The 19,495-nt window shown below is 35.0% G+C and overlaps 1 protein-coding gene across 1 annotated transcript; it reads left to right on the top strand.

Moving 5' to 3' along the window:
• Positions 1–7,107: 7,107 nt before the first annotated feature.
• Positions 7,108–18,761, top strand: LOC122229663 (olfactory receptor 2A12-like). The gene is given in 3 exon segments (XM_042955020.1): positions 7,108–7,170; positions 18,082–18,233; positions 18,269–18,761. Coding segments are annotated over 3 exon segments (708 nt in total).
• Positions 18,762–19,495: the final 734 nt, after the last annotated feature.

Here is a 19,495-nt window from a genome sequence, read left to right as displayed (position 1 = left end):
CCTCAGTGGTGAAAGCTTTCAGTGTCTTCTGCAACAGCAGTCAACTTGGGTCTGTGATGATGAACACTGCAGGGTCCCCATGCTGTGACAGTTGTGGGGAGTCTGTAGCTGTTGTGAGGCTGGTGGAGTCCACAACAGCCCAGACTGTTAGGGTCTTCAGCAGAGGAAGCCACTCAACATGGCAATGGCACCTGCTGCATGACAGATACTAGTAGCCTCCCCCTGTGTCTGTGTAGCCTCTCCACACATTGCCAGATGTCTTCACTCTGTTAGTCTCCTGAGTGGTCCTCTCTGTGTGGTGATTCTCCATATTGTGCTCCACTCTGTTACTGTAGACTCTTAATTTTACTTTCAAGCCCTGCAAGGGCTACTTTAGTTTGTTTCTTTTATTTTTATTTATTATTATAATCTAATTTTGTTTTTGTGTGTTGGGAGGGTGATAAAAGCTGATATTTTCTATTCTGCTCTCTTGCTCTTGAATTTTTCATGTTGCTGAACATCAGCAAAAGAAGGGAAGGCAGAAGCAAATGAGTTTAAGAAATTAATTACCAAATGTGTTGTCCTATTGGTAGAATAACCATATACTTTATTGTCTAAAGTGGGACACAGTGATGGTGATGTCAAACAATATTAATAATTTGCTGGGACAACAGGCAGAACCCAAGAATTTCTGAGTCTGACAAATGAAGTTACAATATCTTATATATAAGTGCAATGTACTTTATAATAAGATGATGATACACAAATATATTTTATGACTATTTCTGATTTTGGTCACATACAAAATAATTGAACAGAATTTATTCATATAAAATTGTGTTTCCATTAATTTTTTTTATTTTGTTACATAATAATAAATAAATGTTAGTTGAGCTTCTATATATATATATTTTTACATCAAGCCAAATTACATTATAAGCTGTCTGGTGTTCTCAATATATTTTCACCACCTGTGCCTTATTATTATCTTTTCTTCTTCCTGAACTTATTCTTTTAATATCTTCACATGTTAAATGCTCATACTTGTCATCATGTTCTTAAAATGCTGTGACATTGTTCTAACATAACATTTTTATCTCAAAAATCATTTTATTCCCTTTTGTATCTACTGTCCCATTGTTCTTTCAAAGAGCCTCCTCTATGTTTATATTATTTTTTCCTTACATGTAAAACATATTGGCAACTGTGATGGATAATACCATCTGTGTAAGTTACCTATAGACAAATAAATAAATTTAAAATATGGAATAGACATATAGAGTATAGTTTATAAAGTAGTGTCATGGAGAAAAGCAGATAATAAAAGTGTATATGATTATTATTGCTAAAATTATGTTACATATATAAAATGTTGATTAAAATTATCATAATACGTATTTGTATTTTCAAGTTATGGATAAATTATCTTTCTCCAAATTTATATTTCATAACTCTTTTTTTAAATTAACTATTTGAGAGATTCATTACTTTCTGATCTTATGAGGTCTATGGAAATAGTGTGAGAATTCATAATAGAAATCATTATAGTAATTATTTATCACCATGCTAGACATTGAACATAACAGTAGTGAATTCTGGGTATGGTTCCTTTCCTTAAATGCATAATACTCTAGACAGATAAAAGTAGCACACAAAAAACCTAAAACCTGTATGACAGCCCAGCTTAATGGTCACATGGTGGGTTTCTGAAATCACAGCTGTGGAGGTGAAATGGGTTGGTGGGCAGTGGAGTAGCACCAAAATCCCTTTCAAGGAGATCATATTAAGTTACACCTTGAAGAAGAGGAAGATATGGAAAAAAGTCAGGAAGATCTGTTTGGTCCTATGGAGCCCTAAACTAGGAGAAACGTCATAATTCACAACTTTGAAATATAACTTCTAAAAATGAAAAATATTTTGGTTTTCACAGAGGAAAGGAATTGAAATAGAGAAAGGCACAACTATTCTCTTCTGCCTCAAAAGAAGCTATAAAATACAACGTTTTCTCATAGTAGTTTTGCTTATGTATAATTCAAGGCTTCCTGTATATTATGTGGTTTATTCTGTCAGATATTGTTCATTGGGAATAAATTGTAAGGCCATAATATCTGTTCATGGTATAATTTTAGGATAAATTATATGAAGCCACTTTCTTATTTACCTTTAATAAGTTCCTAGCCTCCAAATTCTCTATTCTTTTTGGATAAGACCTTCATTAGACTTCAGTCCATAGTGTGAAGGTTGCATTTACAATCCTTTTTTTGAAGCTTAATGAAATCTTACAGATTTTACCACTCTTCATAAATAACAGACAACACTGTCAATTTCCCATAGTCATTCATTCATTCATTCAAACACTCATAAAATACTTTCAACCACTTCCTATATGCCACTATATTAAGTATTAAAATATCCAAGGTGAATGAAATATTTATTCTGAATAATTTCACTAAAACTTTGAGAAAAGCATAAATATACTTAGAATGTAGTATATTTCTACACCATGTAGTTACTACACAGTGTGTTTATATTAATATATATAATATTCAGAGGACCCTAGGAGGAAAGAAAAGTAATTATAATGCTTTCAGAGGGAACACAGCTAGCTGGACATCCATATTAGGCATTAAAACATCAATTTCATTATATCTCATTATATCTAAATGAGAAAGGTGCAGACACTCATTTATGGGAGAAGAAATTACATTTGTGAATCCAATAGTGTAGAAGAGAATATTATTTTTAGCTCACATAAAATAATTCCTGCCAGGACAGGAAAACAATATATATTCAGCAATAATTATAAATAATTTTTTTTAAAATATACACACATGTAGTACTACCACAAGTACATACAGGAACATAAACAAATGAAAAATGTTTGTTCTCTGGGGAAAAATGATAATAAAATGATCAGAAAAATTGAGACCCTTATCATCATCCACACAAACTTACTTTGCATGTCCAATAGATCTTGCCCCTACCCAGGGATCCTTTTTTAGTGAACAACATCTTCATCAATATTTACCATCCCGCTTGTAGGCTTCAAGTCAAGTAATTAGATTATGTTTGGTGAATAAATCTTTCATATTTATTAGACAGGCACATTATGGTGAAATCATGTTTGCACTTTAATCAGAGTCATAAACTGAAAAGTAATAAAAACAAATAATGGAGTACATATGCTCCTGATATCATAGGACAGAATACTTATAGATTAAAAAAAGAATTACCTAAAACATTTTAGCCAAGTTTTCACAGAAAATAATTAATTTTACTTGAAGTACATCATCCTTTTAGTCTTAAAACTTCTCCTGGGAACACAAAGTTCTCTTTGTACATGGGAGTCTCAGAAGAATAGACTCATTAAAAAGTTTCACAAACACAGAGAGAATGAAAACATGACTCCTCCCCACCCAGTCAAGCTCTCTGTGGGCACATAGGCTGAAGAGCTGCTTTTAAAACTATGTTAGCCTCCAAAACTATGCATCTGGAATGCATGGTGCTGTGGAATTGTCCTGTGCTATTTTGTCATCACAAGGAGTTGGGACTGAACAGTTTTTATGGGAATCAGTGTTTCCTGGGCCCAAGAATTCAGTTTCAAAAGGAAAGCCAGTGGTAAAAAAGATGGGAATTTCTTCTGCTTTTTCTTCATCAAAGTCATTTTTATTGGGCAGGGGGCACTTCTTGTGAGACAAGACTATGGGGTAATAGAGGAAGAGGTTTACTGTGTTTGGAAAGAAGATGAGGGACTTAACAAAGGTATTCCCTGTGTAAAAACATTTCTAGTAAGAAGATCAAATGCAACTGCATCGGATGTTTTGCATTTGTGTGAAAGTGAGATGCTAGGGAAGTTAGAATATTATATGATTAGAACTAAGCCTGACATTTGCTTTCAGAAAGTCAGAATTGCTTCATTTTAATGAGAAATAAACTTCCATGCTCTCACACATCTTTCTTTGGGATGTCAAAAATTTCTCCATTTCTGTAATATCTACTTTTCCCCTTTTCTTTTCTTAACTTCAACCCAAACATTCAATGTCCAGGTTTGCTTCAAGGCACATCTCATCAAATAGTTCTTCAAACTATTTTGGGGAACTAAACTATGTAACTATGTTTAAAGCTAGTTCTTCAAATTATATTTGGGATATTTGCCTTAAATTGTTTAGCCTTGTCTAAATAATGGCATAGTACCTAATACTGTGAAATCATTTATTGAATTGCTTAAAAATAGAGTCTATAAAAATTAGAGATTATATTTTAAATATATTAGCCATTTTTTTAAATGTTTTAATTATTTTTGAGACAGAGAGAGACAGAGCATGAGCAGGGGAGGGGCAGAGAGAGAGGGAGACACAGAATGGGAAGCAGGCTCCAGGCTCTGAGCTGGTAGCACAGAGCCTGACATGGGACTCGGACTCACAAACCGCCAGATCAGGATCTGAGCCGAAGACGGAGGCTTAACCGACTGAGCCACCCAGGCGCTCTCTGGCCATTTTTGAAATAAACCCAATCCTATATTTTGGTTATAACTGAAAATTACTTATAAATAATTTGGAATATTAATTCCAATTACTGGATTTGACTTGTCATTCCACTCATAATATTATGGATATTTCTTATCATTTATTTCTAAATACCTTATTTTAATAATCCCCATATACCATTTATTATTTAATTTTTCTGAAACATAAAAATATTATGTCAATTTTTCTTACTACCATGTTATTTTTATTTTTGCTTGTGTTTCTAAAAGTTGCCTACCATAAATTTGATGTAATCTCTCATGTCATATAGTTTCATGACATTTTGATCTGATTTTCGTCTAATTTTGCATTCCTTGCATTGATAACAGTTTTTATACCATGAATATTACAACTCACATTTCAATTTTTCACATGTGTTTTCTAAAATATTTATACCAATGCTTATATTTTTTACGTATTGAGTCATTTTATGCTGTGTGTATTTCTGGAAAATTGCATTAGTTTTTCATTCCAGTCCTAGATGTATAACTGTACCATTTAATATATTGTTTATTGGTACAATTCTTATTGCTGCAGATTTATGATTATTATTTTCAAAATGGATTTTAGTGTTTTTTGTTTGTTATTGCAAAAGTAGATTATGTTTATCTCTATCCCCATTTTTTTTTGTGGAGAAAATCACTATTGATGCCTCTGATTTCTGCCAGTTATATAATCTCCCTATAGTTATATTATCGTGGTTATTTTGTATATGATTATTTGTCAAACCAGAGGATTCTTTTGTACTTCTTCTGTCAAGTCATTGTAACCCTCTTTTCTGTAAAATTATTCAGAAACAAACTTTTAATCATCACCCTGTCCCATCAAATATGACATTCCAAAAACATAATAAAAAAATTATCAACACTTTTGCAAATATTAACACATTACTTGTGTAATATTTTACACTGCAAAAATTTCAAGAAAAGGTTAACTTCAATGGCATAACAATACAATGCAATGAAAAATAAATGTTAGAAAAGAAGGACAAGTTGAAATCTATAAAGATAAGTGGGATTTAAATAAAACCTTTAAAAAGTAATTTTAAATATACAAAGGAGGATAAGCTAATTAATTTTTATTTTTCTGCCTTTACTGGCCATTGAAGCACTAGAATCTCAGGTGAGAAAATGTGCCTGCAAGATGTGCCCTCTATCCACGTGGCTCTTGAAACCTAGATGCACCATTGGCTTGAAGCTGCAGTCTGTACTCTCTATGTGCCCTTGTAACATCGGGACGGCCCAATCCTCACGAGACAAACACTGGAAGTAAATTGCTTCTATATTTACAGGTACCAACTAATCTTTTATTTGTGTATTTTATCAGAACACTTACTGGACAAAGTTCTTATTGATAAAATATATAGTTGTAATTATATATTTAGCACACCCCAGCAAAGTGTTACAGATATAGAAAGGAAAGATGGAGTTATCAAAATTGATTTTCATAGCTCTTCAGCTGTATTTTTGTAGGATATGGTGTACCCAATCATAATATCAATTGTCTTGCTCAATTTTGCTATAAAAAGTAGCTAAAATTTTATTTTAAATTTCTCCTTGATTTCTTAATTTGATGAATGATTCACCATTCTTTTTCCTATGCTATAACTCTCTTTACAGTAAAAAAGAGACATAAATATGGAAAGAAGGAATTGGACATTGGTGACTGAGATTATTCTTGTGGGGATACCAACCACCAGAGCTCTTGGGGGTCTCCTGTTCTTTATTTTTTCACTGGCTTACTTGGTGACAGTCCTTGGAAACAGCCTAATCATTATGCTGATTCTCATGGATTATAGGCTTCACTCACCCATGTATTTCTTCCTCAGCAATCTCTCTTTCAGTGAAGTATTAACCACAACCTGTGCTGTTCCCAAGATGCTGGCAGGCTTCCTGTCAGACAGAAAGAGCATATCCTTTGGTGGATGCTTCACCCAGTCTTATTTCTACTTCCTCTCTGGATGTACTGAGTTTATACTTTTTGCAGTCATGTCCTATGATCGTTATGTGGCCATTTGCAGCCCCCTTCAGTACCCAGCAATTATGACCAGCTCACTGTGTGTGCGTCTTGTTATCCTCTCCTGGGTGGGTGGTTTTCTCCTCATTCTCCCGTCCACTGTCCTTAAGGTGGGGCTGCCATATTGTGGCCCCAATGTGATTGATCACTTTTTCTGTGACAGTGCTCCCCTCCTCCACTTGGCCTGTGCTGACATCCACATCATTGAGCTGTTAGACTTCCTCAGCTCCCTTGTCCTGCTCATCAGCTCCCTCTCACTCACTGTGGTCTCCTATGTTTATGTCATCTCCACCATTCTGAAGATACCCTCAGGTCAAGGTCAACGCAAAGCCTTTGCTACATGTGCCTCTCACTTCACTATGGTCTCCATGGGCTATGGGATCTCCATTTTTGTGTATGTCCACCTCTCCCAGAAGAGCAGCTTACATCTCAACAAGATCCTCTTTATCCTCTCTAGTGTTCTCACACCCCTCCTGAATCCCTTCATCTTCGGTCTACGGAATGAAACCATGAAAGATGCTCTGAAGGACAGCTTGGCCAAGGGCCGGAACTTCCTCAAGGGGATGAGGTCCAAGTGACATGATCCATGGGAGTCATTTTAATTCTGGGATCCTCAGCTTCATCCATGATTCCAGCAAAGCCCCATGATGTACGTAAATTAACAAATAATGTCTGCTATGAAAGTATTTTAACTTGATAACCAAATATACAGGTTTCATGTGTATGTTAGATTTTGAAGATTTTGTTACAATAATTAATATTTTTATTTATAAGTGCTAATAGATGATGATGTGTTTAGTAATAGAAGTAATAGTATAGTATTTACTAAAAACTCAGTTTCAGATATCACTTGGTTGGAAATGTGTATATTATTTTAAATCATCATAATAAATTAAACTGTAATTAATATGTGTGTGTGTCTGTGTGTGTGTGTGTGTGTGTGTGTGTGTGTGTGTGTGTTTGCATTAGGTATAAGACTGCTCTAAAAACTTTGTCTACAATCCAACAAGTTGAACTCAAACACACACACACACACACACACAAGAATTACACCTTGGAATAGAATTTGAAATGTTTTAGTAGGGGCATAAACTCTATCATACTTTGGAATAACATATGCATTATTAATTTTCTTTATACTTCATTTCAGTTCAATTTTATTTATGACATTACTATTTATATGAAAACCTTCAAAAGATATATATTTTTTTCCCACAGTTTCTTCAAGTACATGTGTTTTGCAATTTAGTACTACTGATACACATGAAAATCTAATACATTTAAAGTGACAGAGGCACTATAACAATATAGGATAATTAAAGAGCAAAAATATAAGAGAAATTTAGCAATATGGATTTGTTAAGGACAATTAAGATACCATTTTTGCACAAGCTAGGAAGTAATAATTTGGTGAATGGTAATATTAGAAATTCTTCTTTAGGACAAATGGTGGTTATACAAGATACAGGAAGTTTTCCATACTTCTAAACTGCTGGCTAGAGATAGCAGAAAAATGGGAAATTGAACATGAAGGCAATTCATATGAATTATCTAAACTGAGGAATAGAGGGAAAACAATGAGAAAAAGATGAGTAGCACCAAAGGGAGCCTCATCACAATATGACATTCTTTAATCTATGTATATTTATATTCCCACAGTGGAAACAGGTGATTTGTGAGGAAAAAAATATGAAAAAAATAGTGATTGATTTAATTCCCAATTCAGATATTTAAACTGACAGATTTCCACGAAAAGAAAAATAAGGGTAGAAAATCTCACCAAAATCATTATCAAGTTAACAACGTCTAGGCACACACTAGTCAAACCGCTGTAAACCTGCACTAAAGATAAAATTTGCAAGTAACCACAGGAAATAAAGTCACATTTAATATGTAGAGAAATGGCTAAAAGTCATCTCTGAGTTTTCATGAAAAATTGGTAGGCAATTGACAACAGAAAGACATGTTGAGGGGCTAAAAAAATAAAAACAAATAATAATAAAAAAAACCCTCTTGAATTCAAACATCCATATCCTTAAAAATGATAATAAATTAAGGACCTTCCTTATTAAAATAAAACAAAGCAGAAATAATGTGTCACCAGCCTGTGTAGATGACAGAAAATGTTAAAAGATATCTTCAGGCTGATGGAAAATTACTCCAAATGGAAACTTGTATTAATTTATTTGAGCAAAAGTCACCACAAATGGTTAACAAGTTAGCAAATATGAGCAATTTTACTTTATTTTTATCATGTCATCTAAAAGACAAGAGAGTGGGGCGTCTGGGTAGCTGTCGGTTAAGCATCTGACTTTAGCTCAGGTCATGGTCTCACAGTTTGTGAGTTCAAGCCTGGTGTCGGGCTGTGTGCTGACAACTCAGAGCCTGGAGCCTGCTTTGGATTCTATGTCTCCCTCTCTATGCCTCTCCCCAGCTGGCGCTCTCTCTCTCTCTCTCTCTCTTACTAAACACACACACATATGCACACACACACACACACACACACACACAAAATTAACATGATAGTAAGTATGTATATATATAAACACCATAAAAGTATCTAATGTGCAATAACAGAGTTAATATATATATATATATATATATATATATATATACACACACACATATATATATACACACACACACATACGTATGCATATATATATATATATGTAATAAAAGTTGACTAATGATTATTATATTTGAGAAATAGGACATAGGAAGAGGAAGTGTATGCAGGTGCAGGAAATGGACACTAGAAATCTCAAGGTGGTTTCAGAGGATGCAGAGAAAGAGGAACCCTTTTACACTAGTGGTGAGAATGAAAAATGGTGCAGCCTCTCTGGAGAACAATATGGGGGCTCCTCAAAAAATTCAAAATAGAACTACCCTATGATCCGGCAATTGCACTACTGGGTATTTATCCAAAGTATACAAAAATTGTGATTTGAAGGTTCACATGCATCCCAGTGTCTATAGTAGCACTATCAACAATAGCCAAAGTATGGAAAGAGTCCAATGTCCATTGACTGATAAATGGATAAAGCAGATGTGGTATACATATAAACTATGGAATATTACTCAGTGATAAAAAATAATGATATCTTGTCATTTGTAACAGTGTGGATAGAACTAGAGTGTACAATCCTAACTGAAATGAGTCAGAAACATTTGTCAGAAAAAGACAAATATCACATGATTTCACTCATATTTGGAATAAGAAACAAAACGGATGAACATAGGGGAAGGGAAGAAAAAATAAGATTAAAAACAGAGAGGGAGACAAACCATAAGGGAGTCTTAAACACAGAGAATGACCTGAGGGTTGCTAGAGGGTGGTGACAGGGGATGGGCTAAATGGGTGATGGGCATTAAGGAGGACACTTGTTGGGATGATCACTGGGAGTTATATGTAAGTAATGAGTCACAAAATACTACTCCTGAAATCATTATTACACTATATGTTAACTAACTGGGAATTAAATTTAAAACAATGAGGACAAAAAGTAACATAGTAAAAATAGAATAAAAGAATTATTGTTGATTCTGGTCATACAGGAGGAAAAATGCATAGAAAAAATTATAATTTCTATAAATTGTAGAAAAATTTATCAAATTTCTACTTGTGTTGCCACTTTATAAGGGTTATATGTCATTTATACTAATAACGTGTATTCTATCCTTCAAAAAATTCTCATGGTGGATTCAAGGGGAAGAAGAGGCAAGTAGGAAGTATGGATGTATAGTGACAGTATAGTGGAAGAAAGGAAAGGGAACAGTAAAATAATGTGTCATTAACAAAAAGAAAGAAAGAAAGAAAGAAAGAAAGAAAGAAAGAAAGAAAGAAAGAAGTGAAAGAGAAGAAAGAAGGAAAGAAAGGAAGGAAGGAAGGAAGGAAGGAAAGAAGGAAGGAAGGAAGACAGGAAAGGATAAACTGAGGAACAACAGCAGTAGCAATCAGGATGAAGGGACAATAAGTAATCAGATAGAATTAAAATTGGAATCAGAAATTTAATTAAATAGGAATAGACTTAAAACACAAAACACCAAGTAATGACAGAAAGTGTCAGACTGGGTAAAGAAGAACTTGATTTACACTGTCTATAAAAGATGCATTCTAAAGAGAGATATGCATAAAAAGAAAAGGATAGAATACAGAAGATATCCTATGGGCATCTTAAGCAGAGGGAAAATGGTGACCAATGACATTTACCAAATAAATTTCAAGGTGAAGACTATTGAGAGATATAATCAAGAGTATTACATACTGGAAAAATGATATGGTTTAAAGAAAGGGATAATATTTCAAATTATAAAATTATGTAGCAATGCAACAGAACATCCAACCCCATAAAGCCAAATATTTATGGAAGTGCAAGGAAAACTTGCTGAGTCTCTATCATAGTCAGAGATTTTAATATCTTCTCTCCCCATAATTGATAAATACTAAGTAATTATCAGTAAAAATATAAGTGAGTATATAGAATTTCCAAATACTGTCAAACAATTTGATCCAGTTAAACATTAAAACAACACACTATCTTCAGAACACACATTCTATGTGTAGAGAAGGAAAAATTCTCTTCTGCCTTCTTAGAGTCTCTGGCTGGGCCTAAAGATTAAATTGACATAAACCAGATTAACAGGAGAAAAGTGTCCAAGTTTCATTGAGATTTTACACATACATGAGAACCTTTACAAAACAATGAAGACCTGCAGTTGTGACCAGAGCAGGAAAATGTTATATCTTTCAAAAGAGGAAACAATGAATTTCTGAAGAATTTGCAAAACAGAGGGGTTTGGGCTACACGTAGAAATAGTGAAGAATTAACAGGGTTTGTTTTTACAGCCTTGTCAATCCTAAATTCCCTGTCTCTGGTGATAAGGATGTCTCCCTCCTTGTACAGGAGGGCACATTTCACAGGGAGTTTTATCTCCTGCTTTCAGAATAAAAAGGAGGGTCCGAGTGTCCTTATTCACCTGCTATTGTTAGAGCCTATAACTAAAAACAATCCACATGCCAAAGTGGCATATTTTGGAGTGACAGTCTCTGAATGCCTTCAAACTCTCAGGAAGTGAATATGGAAAGTTCATCAAGACAGACCATAGGCTGGTGCATAAATCATTCTCAACATAGTTCAAAGGAAGGAAATCATATGAAGCATATATTCTAATAATGGAGTTAAATTAGAATTCAATAAAATATAATGTTTATAAAAATTCTCAAAGAATTGAGAATTAAGTAACCATTTCTATGTAAACCTTGGGAATAAGAAAAAATAAAAAAAACAAAATAGAAAATACCTTGAAAGTATTTTAATATTGACAATAAAAGCACAACACAAAATTTGTGGTTTCTTCCTAATGCAGGGCTTCATGGTGAAATTGCAACTTTAAACACCTTAATCAGAATAACAGGTTGAAAATATGTTATGCAAATTTCCACATAACACAGCCAGAAAAAGCATACTTTACTGAAAGTAGGTAACAGAAAATAATAATACGAATAAACTCAAGTCAAAATGAAGTAGAAAATATATACAGAATGCAGGAATTCAAGCCAAATAAATATTGGCTCTTAGAAAAAAAATAATAAAATATGTAAGACCCTACTGAGTAAAAAAAGAGAGAACTCACAAAATATCAATATTAAGAAAGAAATTAGGGGTGCCTGTGTGGCTCAGTAGTTTAAATGTATGAATCTTGATTTTGGCTCAGATCATGATCTCATGGTTTTGTGGTTTTGAACCCTGAATAGGGCTCCATGCTGATAGTGCAGAGACTGCTTGGGGTTCTCTCTCTCTCTCTCTCTCTCTCCCTCTCTCTCTGCCTTTTCCCTACTCATGCTGTCTCTGACTCTCTCAAAATAAACAAACTTTAAAAAAAGAATGAAAATTAAAATATCACTGTACATTCTATGGATTATAAGGGAAACTTATTGAATAACTTTAGCCCAATTACAAATGGAATTTCAGTACACTAAAACAATGGCACCTTATCCAGCCTGTAGGATAAGGAGTCCACTGTAGGAGTCCACTGGGTCCAGAGGCACTTCCCCCTGGGGGCACTCATACAGTCAGCTCATGGCTGAGGCTGGGTCCCATGACTGGCAAGGTTAGTATCAAGGCTGAAAACACTTGTACATGACATGTTTTCATGGACTGAACTTGAGGTAACTGAACATTCTTGTACAGTTTGTGGGGTCAGATGCCTTCTGGAGAATTTGCACATGAATGCCAAGACCACACTCACATTGCAGGTGCTGTTATGGTGTCCTTTGCATAAGATTTTATGCATGTGAAGAAATTGGAAATGGAAACATTAAGTTGTCAGCAGGAAGTAATGACAATAAAGAACAGAAAGTTGTTACCATAGAGATGATTCAGCCAATTCATCTAACTTTTGCACCAAAGTTCCTGAAGTACTTTTATAAAACCACTCTCTTCTCTCCTACAGTCACAGGAACTATGTTGCCAGATGCCACTTATCTTGGAGAATAAAATCGCTGATATGGGACATTTAAAGCACTATTTGTCTCCCAAGATCCAGGATGAAAAAGGATGTTAGGAATTCTTAAAATCCAAGAAAATAAAACTAAGTAAGCCCTTTGAGAACTGTTCCCAGATGCTAGCACGGACCTAAGTCTTTTTCTGTCCACAAATTTGTACCTTTGAGAACAGAAGTAGGTGCCATTTTCTGTGCATAACCTATGTTTCCCCTCCATTGTCCACAATTTGACTAAATAATAAAGTCCAAAGTTAAAACAAATACAAGGTTGTGGTGCTCCTTGATGGAAGCCCACAGACAGGACTGTGGCTTCCCTGAGTCTTGTGAGTAGGAGATACCCCACCCCCTACCCCACAGCACAACCTTGTTACCCTGTGCACCTGTTCCTTGCCGGGGCTGAGCCAGGTGATAGGGCCCTGGGAACCTGGAGGGAGGCTGGCCTCTGGGTCTGGAAGCCAAGAGTCCCTTGTCTCAGTGAAGGTGCGGTGCCAGGGATGCCCCTCCAGGCTGACCCCACCAGGGCCACCCCTCCTTCCCTGCCAGACTAGGCTCAGGCAGTTCTGCTTCTCGCTCAAGCTCTGGACTCCCAGTCAGAAACCTGAAGTTCTTAGAGGTGCCAGAGCATCTTCTGTGGATGCAGGTGGGAAGAGGAGTGGGCTGTGACCTCTGCCCTGTGCCTGAGGGCTCACCCTGGGCTGAGTGGCAGTACTTGTTCTGGGCTGTCTGGTGGTGCTGTACTTGTCAATAGTTATCCTCAGCACAGGCTCATGGGCTGCCCTCACTGGGACCTGTGCAAAGTTGCCTGTGATGGTAGAAGACCTTCTTGGGTATAAGTGGGACTGTGCAGGGTGTACCCCAGAAGGTGGACTGTAGCTGTGCTCTGTCCCTTAGCATCCTTCCCCTGTCATGGCCTCCTCTCTTCCCCACAGGTTGGAGCCTCCCCTTCTCCCTCTGTGTGCCTGTGGCACTGCGGAAACTGGATGGGCTGGGGGTGACCCTGTGGAGGTCAGTAGGCTCCCCATTCAGGTGGTACAGGCACGGAGTGTGGTGGGCACTCCCTGTTGGCCCCACTGTATACCATGTGGCCCTGATGGCATGGGAGTTTCATGTCTGACCTTCCTAAAACTGGGCTTGGTGTTGTTGCTGGCCACACCTCTAAACACATTTTCCTGCCTTTCCTGAGCCACCTGTTGCCTCCCTTCTTGTAGTCCTTCTTCCTGGGTCAGGACCTCAGTGCCTACTGCCCTGCTTGCTGGGCCTGGCGCAGTGTGTAGACCATCGGAAATGCCCTCCAGGCCCCATCAATAGGAACTCTTGCCCCCCCCCCCCCCCACAGCTTCTCAGATGGTTTTCCAGCCAGAACCTTCTCCTGGGCATTGACTCTCCCCTGGTCACTTAGGCTGCTATCTTCCAGGTTCTGTTGCTGCTGTTTCAGTGGCCACCCTTCATACCACAGGTGTCAGAACCTGGCCTGCAGTGGGGAGCTCAGGAGCAGAGGAGAAAGAGGAAGAAACCTGGACACTGCAGTAGCCATGGACCACACACATGGTTGTGAATATCAATATTTGGTTTTTTTATTGCTGAGTGACATTTTGCTATATAGAGTTTCTCTGTTTGCTATATAGAGTTACTCTGTTTCTCCCTTATTTCCTCGTGATTATTTTGATTGGGTCTGATGTGTGATTATTATAGAAAAAAAACTAGTATGAACATGTGCCAACTTTTTATAGGTCCACTTTCTAATAAAAATTACTAATGTTTAAAAGTCTAATGCTGTTTCATAGGATAGGCACATGTTACATCTTATAAGAAACATCAAGGAGTATTTTCAGCTTTTATAACATTAAACTTCCACTAGTGATAAAAATTCTGTTATATCGCATACTTTTCAATGCTTTGTTTTGTGCATATTTTTAAAACAGTCATTAAAAGTCATTTGAGACTATGAAAGCTTTATATCTCTATGGTTTGAATTTGCATTTGATTACTAATGATGCCAAGTATATTTTAAGCTACCAATAAACCATTTTTTGAGGAATTCCAGTTTTTGTGTAATGGTTGTTTCACCTCTAATATATCTTTGCCTATGCCTTCTTCTATAATCTTTATAATTTTACTTTTTATATTTAGTCATATGATCCATGTGAACTTAGTTGTTCTATATGTAATGAGGAAGGAATGAAGTGCTCTTCATTTACTTGTTTATACATTTTTGCCCAGGTAATATATTTTTTCCTGTATCTTTCATAAGTTTCCCCAGCTTTACTGAAATATTATTGATATAACGTATGTAACTTTAAGGTGCGTAACATGATGATATGATAAACTTATACATTGAGAAGTGATTACCGCAATAATGTTAGCTGACACTTTCATTACCTCAAATAATTGCTGTTTTTTAAGCAATAGCATTTAAAATCAACTTTTTAAATTATTTTCAAGTGTTTCCTGGGTAGATGAGTCAGTTACGTATCTGACTCAAGATTTCTACATCTGACAGATTTCACTTAATTTTTTCCACAATTCTTTCCATTTTTCTTACTTTTTTAAATACATATTTCATAATTAGCTTGTTAATTTCCCCAAAAATCATGCTTGAATTTGGTTGAGATTGAAGTAAATCTTATCCATTGGGTTTTTAATTCAATTGTTTCATTATTGACTTCTGTATTTTACTTTCTTTCCCATTGTATAATTTTCATTTTTTTCAGTATCCCAAATTTGTCCTCTAACTTCTTAAACATTTAATCCATAGTTATTTTAAATCTATGTCAAATAATACTATCTTTTATTTTGAGGTTTATTTTCCCATTAGAATTGAAGATTTCTGTTTGACTTTTATAAATTACTTTTACTTTTTCACTACTTGCCAGTCATCTAGCTGGCATATATTTTATGTTAAAAATTGCTTAAAAAATTAATGGATAATAAGAAAAAAGTTATATTTCTTAAACTGAATGTCATAAATTATTATTTTTCTTTCTTAATGACATTTAAATCACTTTGATAGTTGTCACCACTGACACATTCCCATCTCATTGCTTGAAAATCTAGCCAAACTCTAAAAGCTATTATAATTATTAAATAGATAAATGGTACTCTGAAAACACCAATGAAAATAATTCTGTGCTGTGTCCAAAATGCTTTAAATTACAGAGTTATCTGACTGTCAATGGAAGCAAACAAATCTCACAAACAAATCTGTGTCACATGTATACCATCCTACTCGAGAAGGATGCACACACTAATTCATTAGCTCCAATTCCCAAAACTATGTGCATTCTTGCTTATTCTTTTTCAGAAACTTTATAAATGTCATAGTTTTAAGGCTAGAAACATTTTGCTATTTCATACTTTTCCAAAAGTGAGAAATTGTGAACAAATGAATACTCAAAGTTCTTTTAACCACTGTGACGTTTTTTATTGCCATAACCTGGTGATACCACTGGAATAATGCTCACACTGAAATAAAATTTACTTTTGCATCATCTTGTTGACAATGATCTATTTTAATGGAAGAGATATATAAACCAAAACATTGGAAACCCTCCCTTGAATTGACCCTAGTCTTGAAAAATTTTCATATAAGAAACTTTTGACCTTCAATGGATACAGTATCTCTAAGTATTCTTTTTAAAAATCTTCACTTTGAGTTTTTTGGCTTGTTGAGGTAATGGAGTTAACAAATTTCACCAAAGATAACAGATTTTAACTCTCATTCATGAACAGAAAATTTTAACAATGAGAAAAATATGCTTGTTTAGCTTATTAACATGGAGATAACAAGCTCCTCTCAGTGTTCTTTTTGAAACTATACATGTTAATATATTTCAGTAAGTAAATTATATCCTCACATGGAACTTACTATCCTTGACCAAAATAAACAAACAAACCAAAAAACTTATAATGGCATTTTCTTCTAATTCTCAATTCAGCTTCATGCAATAGATATATGTATTAAGTGTCAGTTTTTTTGATATTGCATTTATGTTTATTTATATTTATATTTATATTATTTATTTATTTTTATGGTTGAAGAATGAATAAAAATGGCCTTTAATTTTTGGCAAGTCTTACTTTTCTGAAATTTAACCGACTCATTTAAAACTTGTGAAAATAATTTTGGGGGGGTGTCTGGGTAGCTCAATCAGTTAAGTGTCTGACTCTTGATATTAGCTTAGGTCAAGATCCCAGGGTTGTGGGATCAAACCCCACATGCCACTCCATGCTGGGTGTGGAGCCTGTTTAAGATTTTCTCTCTCGCTGTCCCTCTGCCCCTTCCCCACTTTCTCTGTCTCTAAAAAAAATAATAAATAATTTTTGAAAGTTTAATGGACATTACAGTTGTCAAGTTTAAGAATGAGATAAATGTGGTAATGAATAAAAATGGCATGATGAAGGGATAATTTCCATGTAATTATTAAGAATCCAAAGGAGTTTAATGCCTGAGGGTGACAGATGGTGATTACAGTTGTGGTGAGCATTGTATACTGTATAGAATTATCAAATCACTATGTTACACACCTGAATCTCGTATAAAATTGTATTCTATGTCTACTCTACTTTAATAATATTACTTTAAAAACAATTAAAAGGAGCATTACATAAAATTGGAAAGTTCTGGCTATTGCTTATGAGATTTTTTTAGAACCAACATGTTCATATAATCATACCACACACCCCTACTAAACGTTTTAGCTGTAACTCAGTTAATTCAACTTGGGAAGAGGTAGGAGAAATTATTTGTAAGTCACACACATGATCTTCTTTTCTTCTCTAAAATGTGTTAGTGGTTGGATTATAGCTGAACTGATAGAAGAATTCTGCTTTTGTCTAAATAATATGTATGTCCAATGAAATTCCACAAAAACTTGTCATTCCAATTCAAGCCATATTTGTAATGAGGTTTGCATTTGATGGTGTGAGACTCTCTTTTGAAACACAGCCATTATCACCTTAGTCATTCTGAACTCCATTGTGCAGATATGCATGGATTTCTGCCTCTCTATCTGGATTTTCTCAACATATTTTTAATATACTTGTTGTCCCCAAGGTGTGTGTTACAAGCAGAAAAGTCATATATTATTTCTGCTTTGACCAGAAGGAGGCAACTGAGTGCTTTCTCCTTGTATTGATAGTTTTGGATTGCTACATGGTCATTTGTTACCCACTGAAATATCTGTTCATCTGGTTCAACTGCTCTGTGTTTGTGGCATTGCCTATGGGAGCCTAGACATCAGTATTTTTGCCTCAGTGGTGCCTCTCTACTTCACAATCCTCCTACTTTGTGGTCCATATGTTCTTGACTACCTTGTCTGTGAATTGCCTATTCTTCTTCACATGCTCTGTACTGATATATTTCTGCAGAAGACCGTGATGGTCATAGGTAGGGCTAAGACATTGTTATTCCCCTTCCTCCTCATTATACTCTCCTACCTTCACTTTCTGGTGGCCATGATGAAAATACAATCAAGTAAGCGAAACCAGCAACAACAACAAAGATCTCCACATGTACTTCCCTCCTTATTGTGATGACCATATTATTATGGAACAGGATGGATCGGTAACATGAAGCCCAAATCTCTCTATTCAGTAGAGGGAGACAAACTGATCTTGATCTTGTTCTATTTGGTCATCAACCCTATGTTGAATCCTTTTATTTATAGCTTGAGAAATAAGGAAATGAAAGTAGTTTTATGGAGATTCTTGAGCAGAAACAACAATTATATATAATTTTAATAAATGAAACAAAGTAAAATGCATTTTATTTGGATTACCTGACTTTTAGAACCACAAAAATAGAATAATATTTTTTCAAAAAATAATATTATTATTTTTAAAGTTTCATTTAAATTCTAGTCAGTTAACATAACAGTATAATGTTAGTCTTTGGTATGAAATTTAGTTATTGAAACTTACATACAAAACCATGTACTTATCAAAAATACACTCCTTAATCCCCATTAGCGATTTATCCACCCCCACCCACGTCCTCTCTTGTAACCATTAGTTTGTTTTCTATAGTTAAGAGTCTGTTTCTTGGTTTGCTTTTCTATTTTTTCCCCATGATGGTTTCTTTTGTTTCTTAAATTCCAAGTGTGAGTTAAATCACATGGTATGTATCTTTCTCTGACTGACTAATTTTGCTTAGCATGATACGCTCTAGTTCTATCCACATTGTTGCAAATAACAAGATTTCATTCTTTTTTATGCCTGAGTAATATTCCTTGATATATAATGTATATCATACATCTTCTTTAGCCATTCATCAGTGGATGGACATTTGGTTTCTTTCCATAGTTTAGCTATTGCAGATAATACTGTTATAAATATCAGGGTGCAGACATCCCTTCAAATTAGTATTTTTGTATTCTTTAGGTAAATACTTAGTTGTGCTATTGTTGGATCTTAGGATAGTATTACTTTTCAATTTTTAGGGAACTCCATACAGTTTTCAGAGTGGGTGA

This window comes from Panthera leo, chromosome A1, assembly GCF_018350215.1.
Source record: "Panthera leo isolate Ple1 chromosome A1, P.leo_Ple1_pat1.1, whole genome shotgun sequence".
Lineage (NCBI taxonomy): Eukaryota > Metazoa > Chordata > Mammalia > Carnivora > Felidae > Panthera > Panthera leo.
Note: the sequence above shows the minus strand (reverse complement) of the source record. Positions and strands in the feature narration are given on the sequence as shown.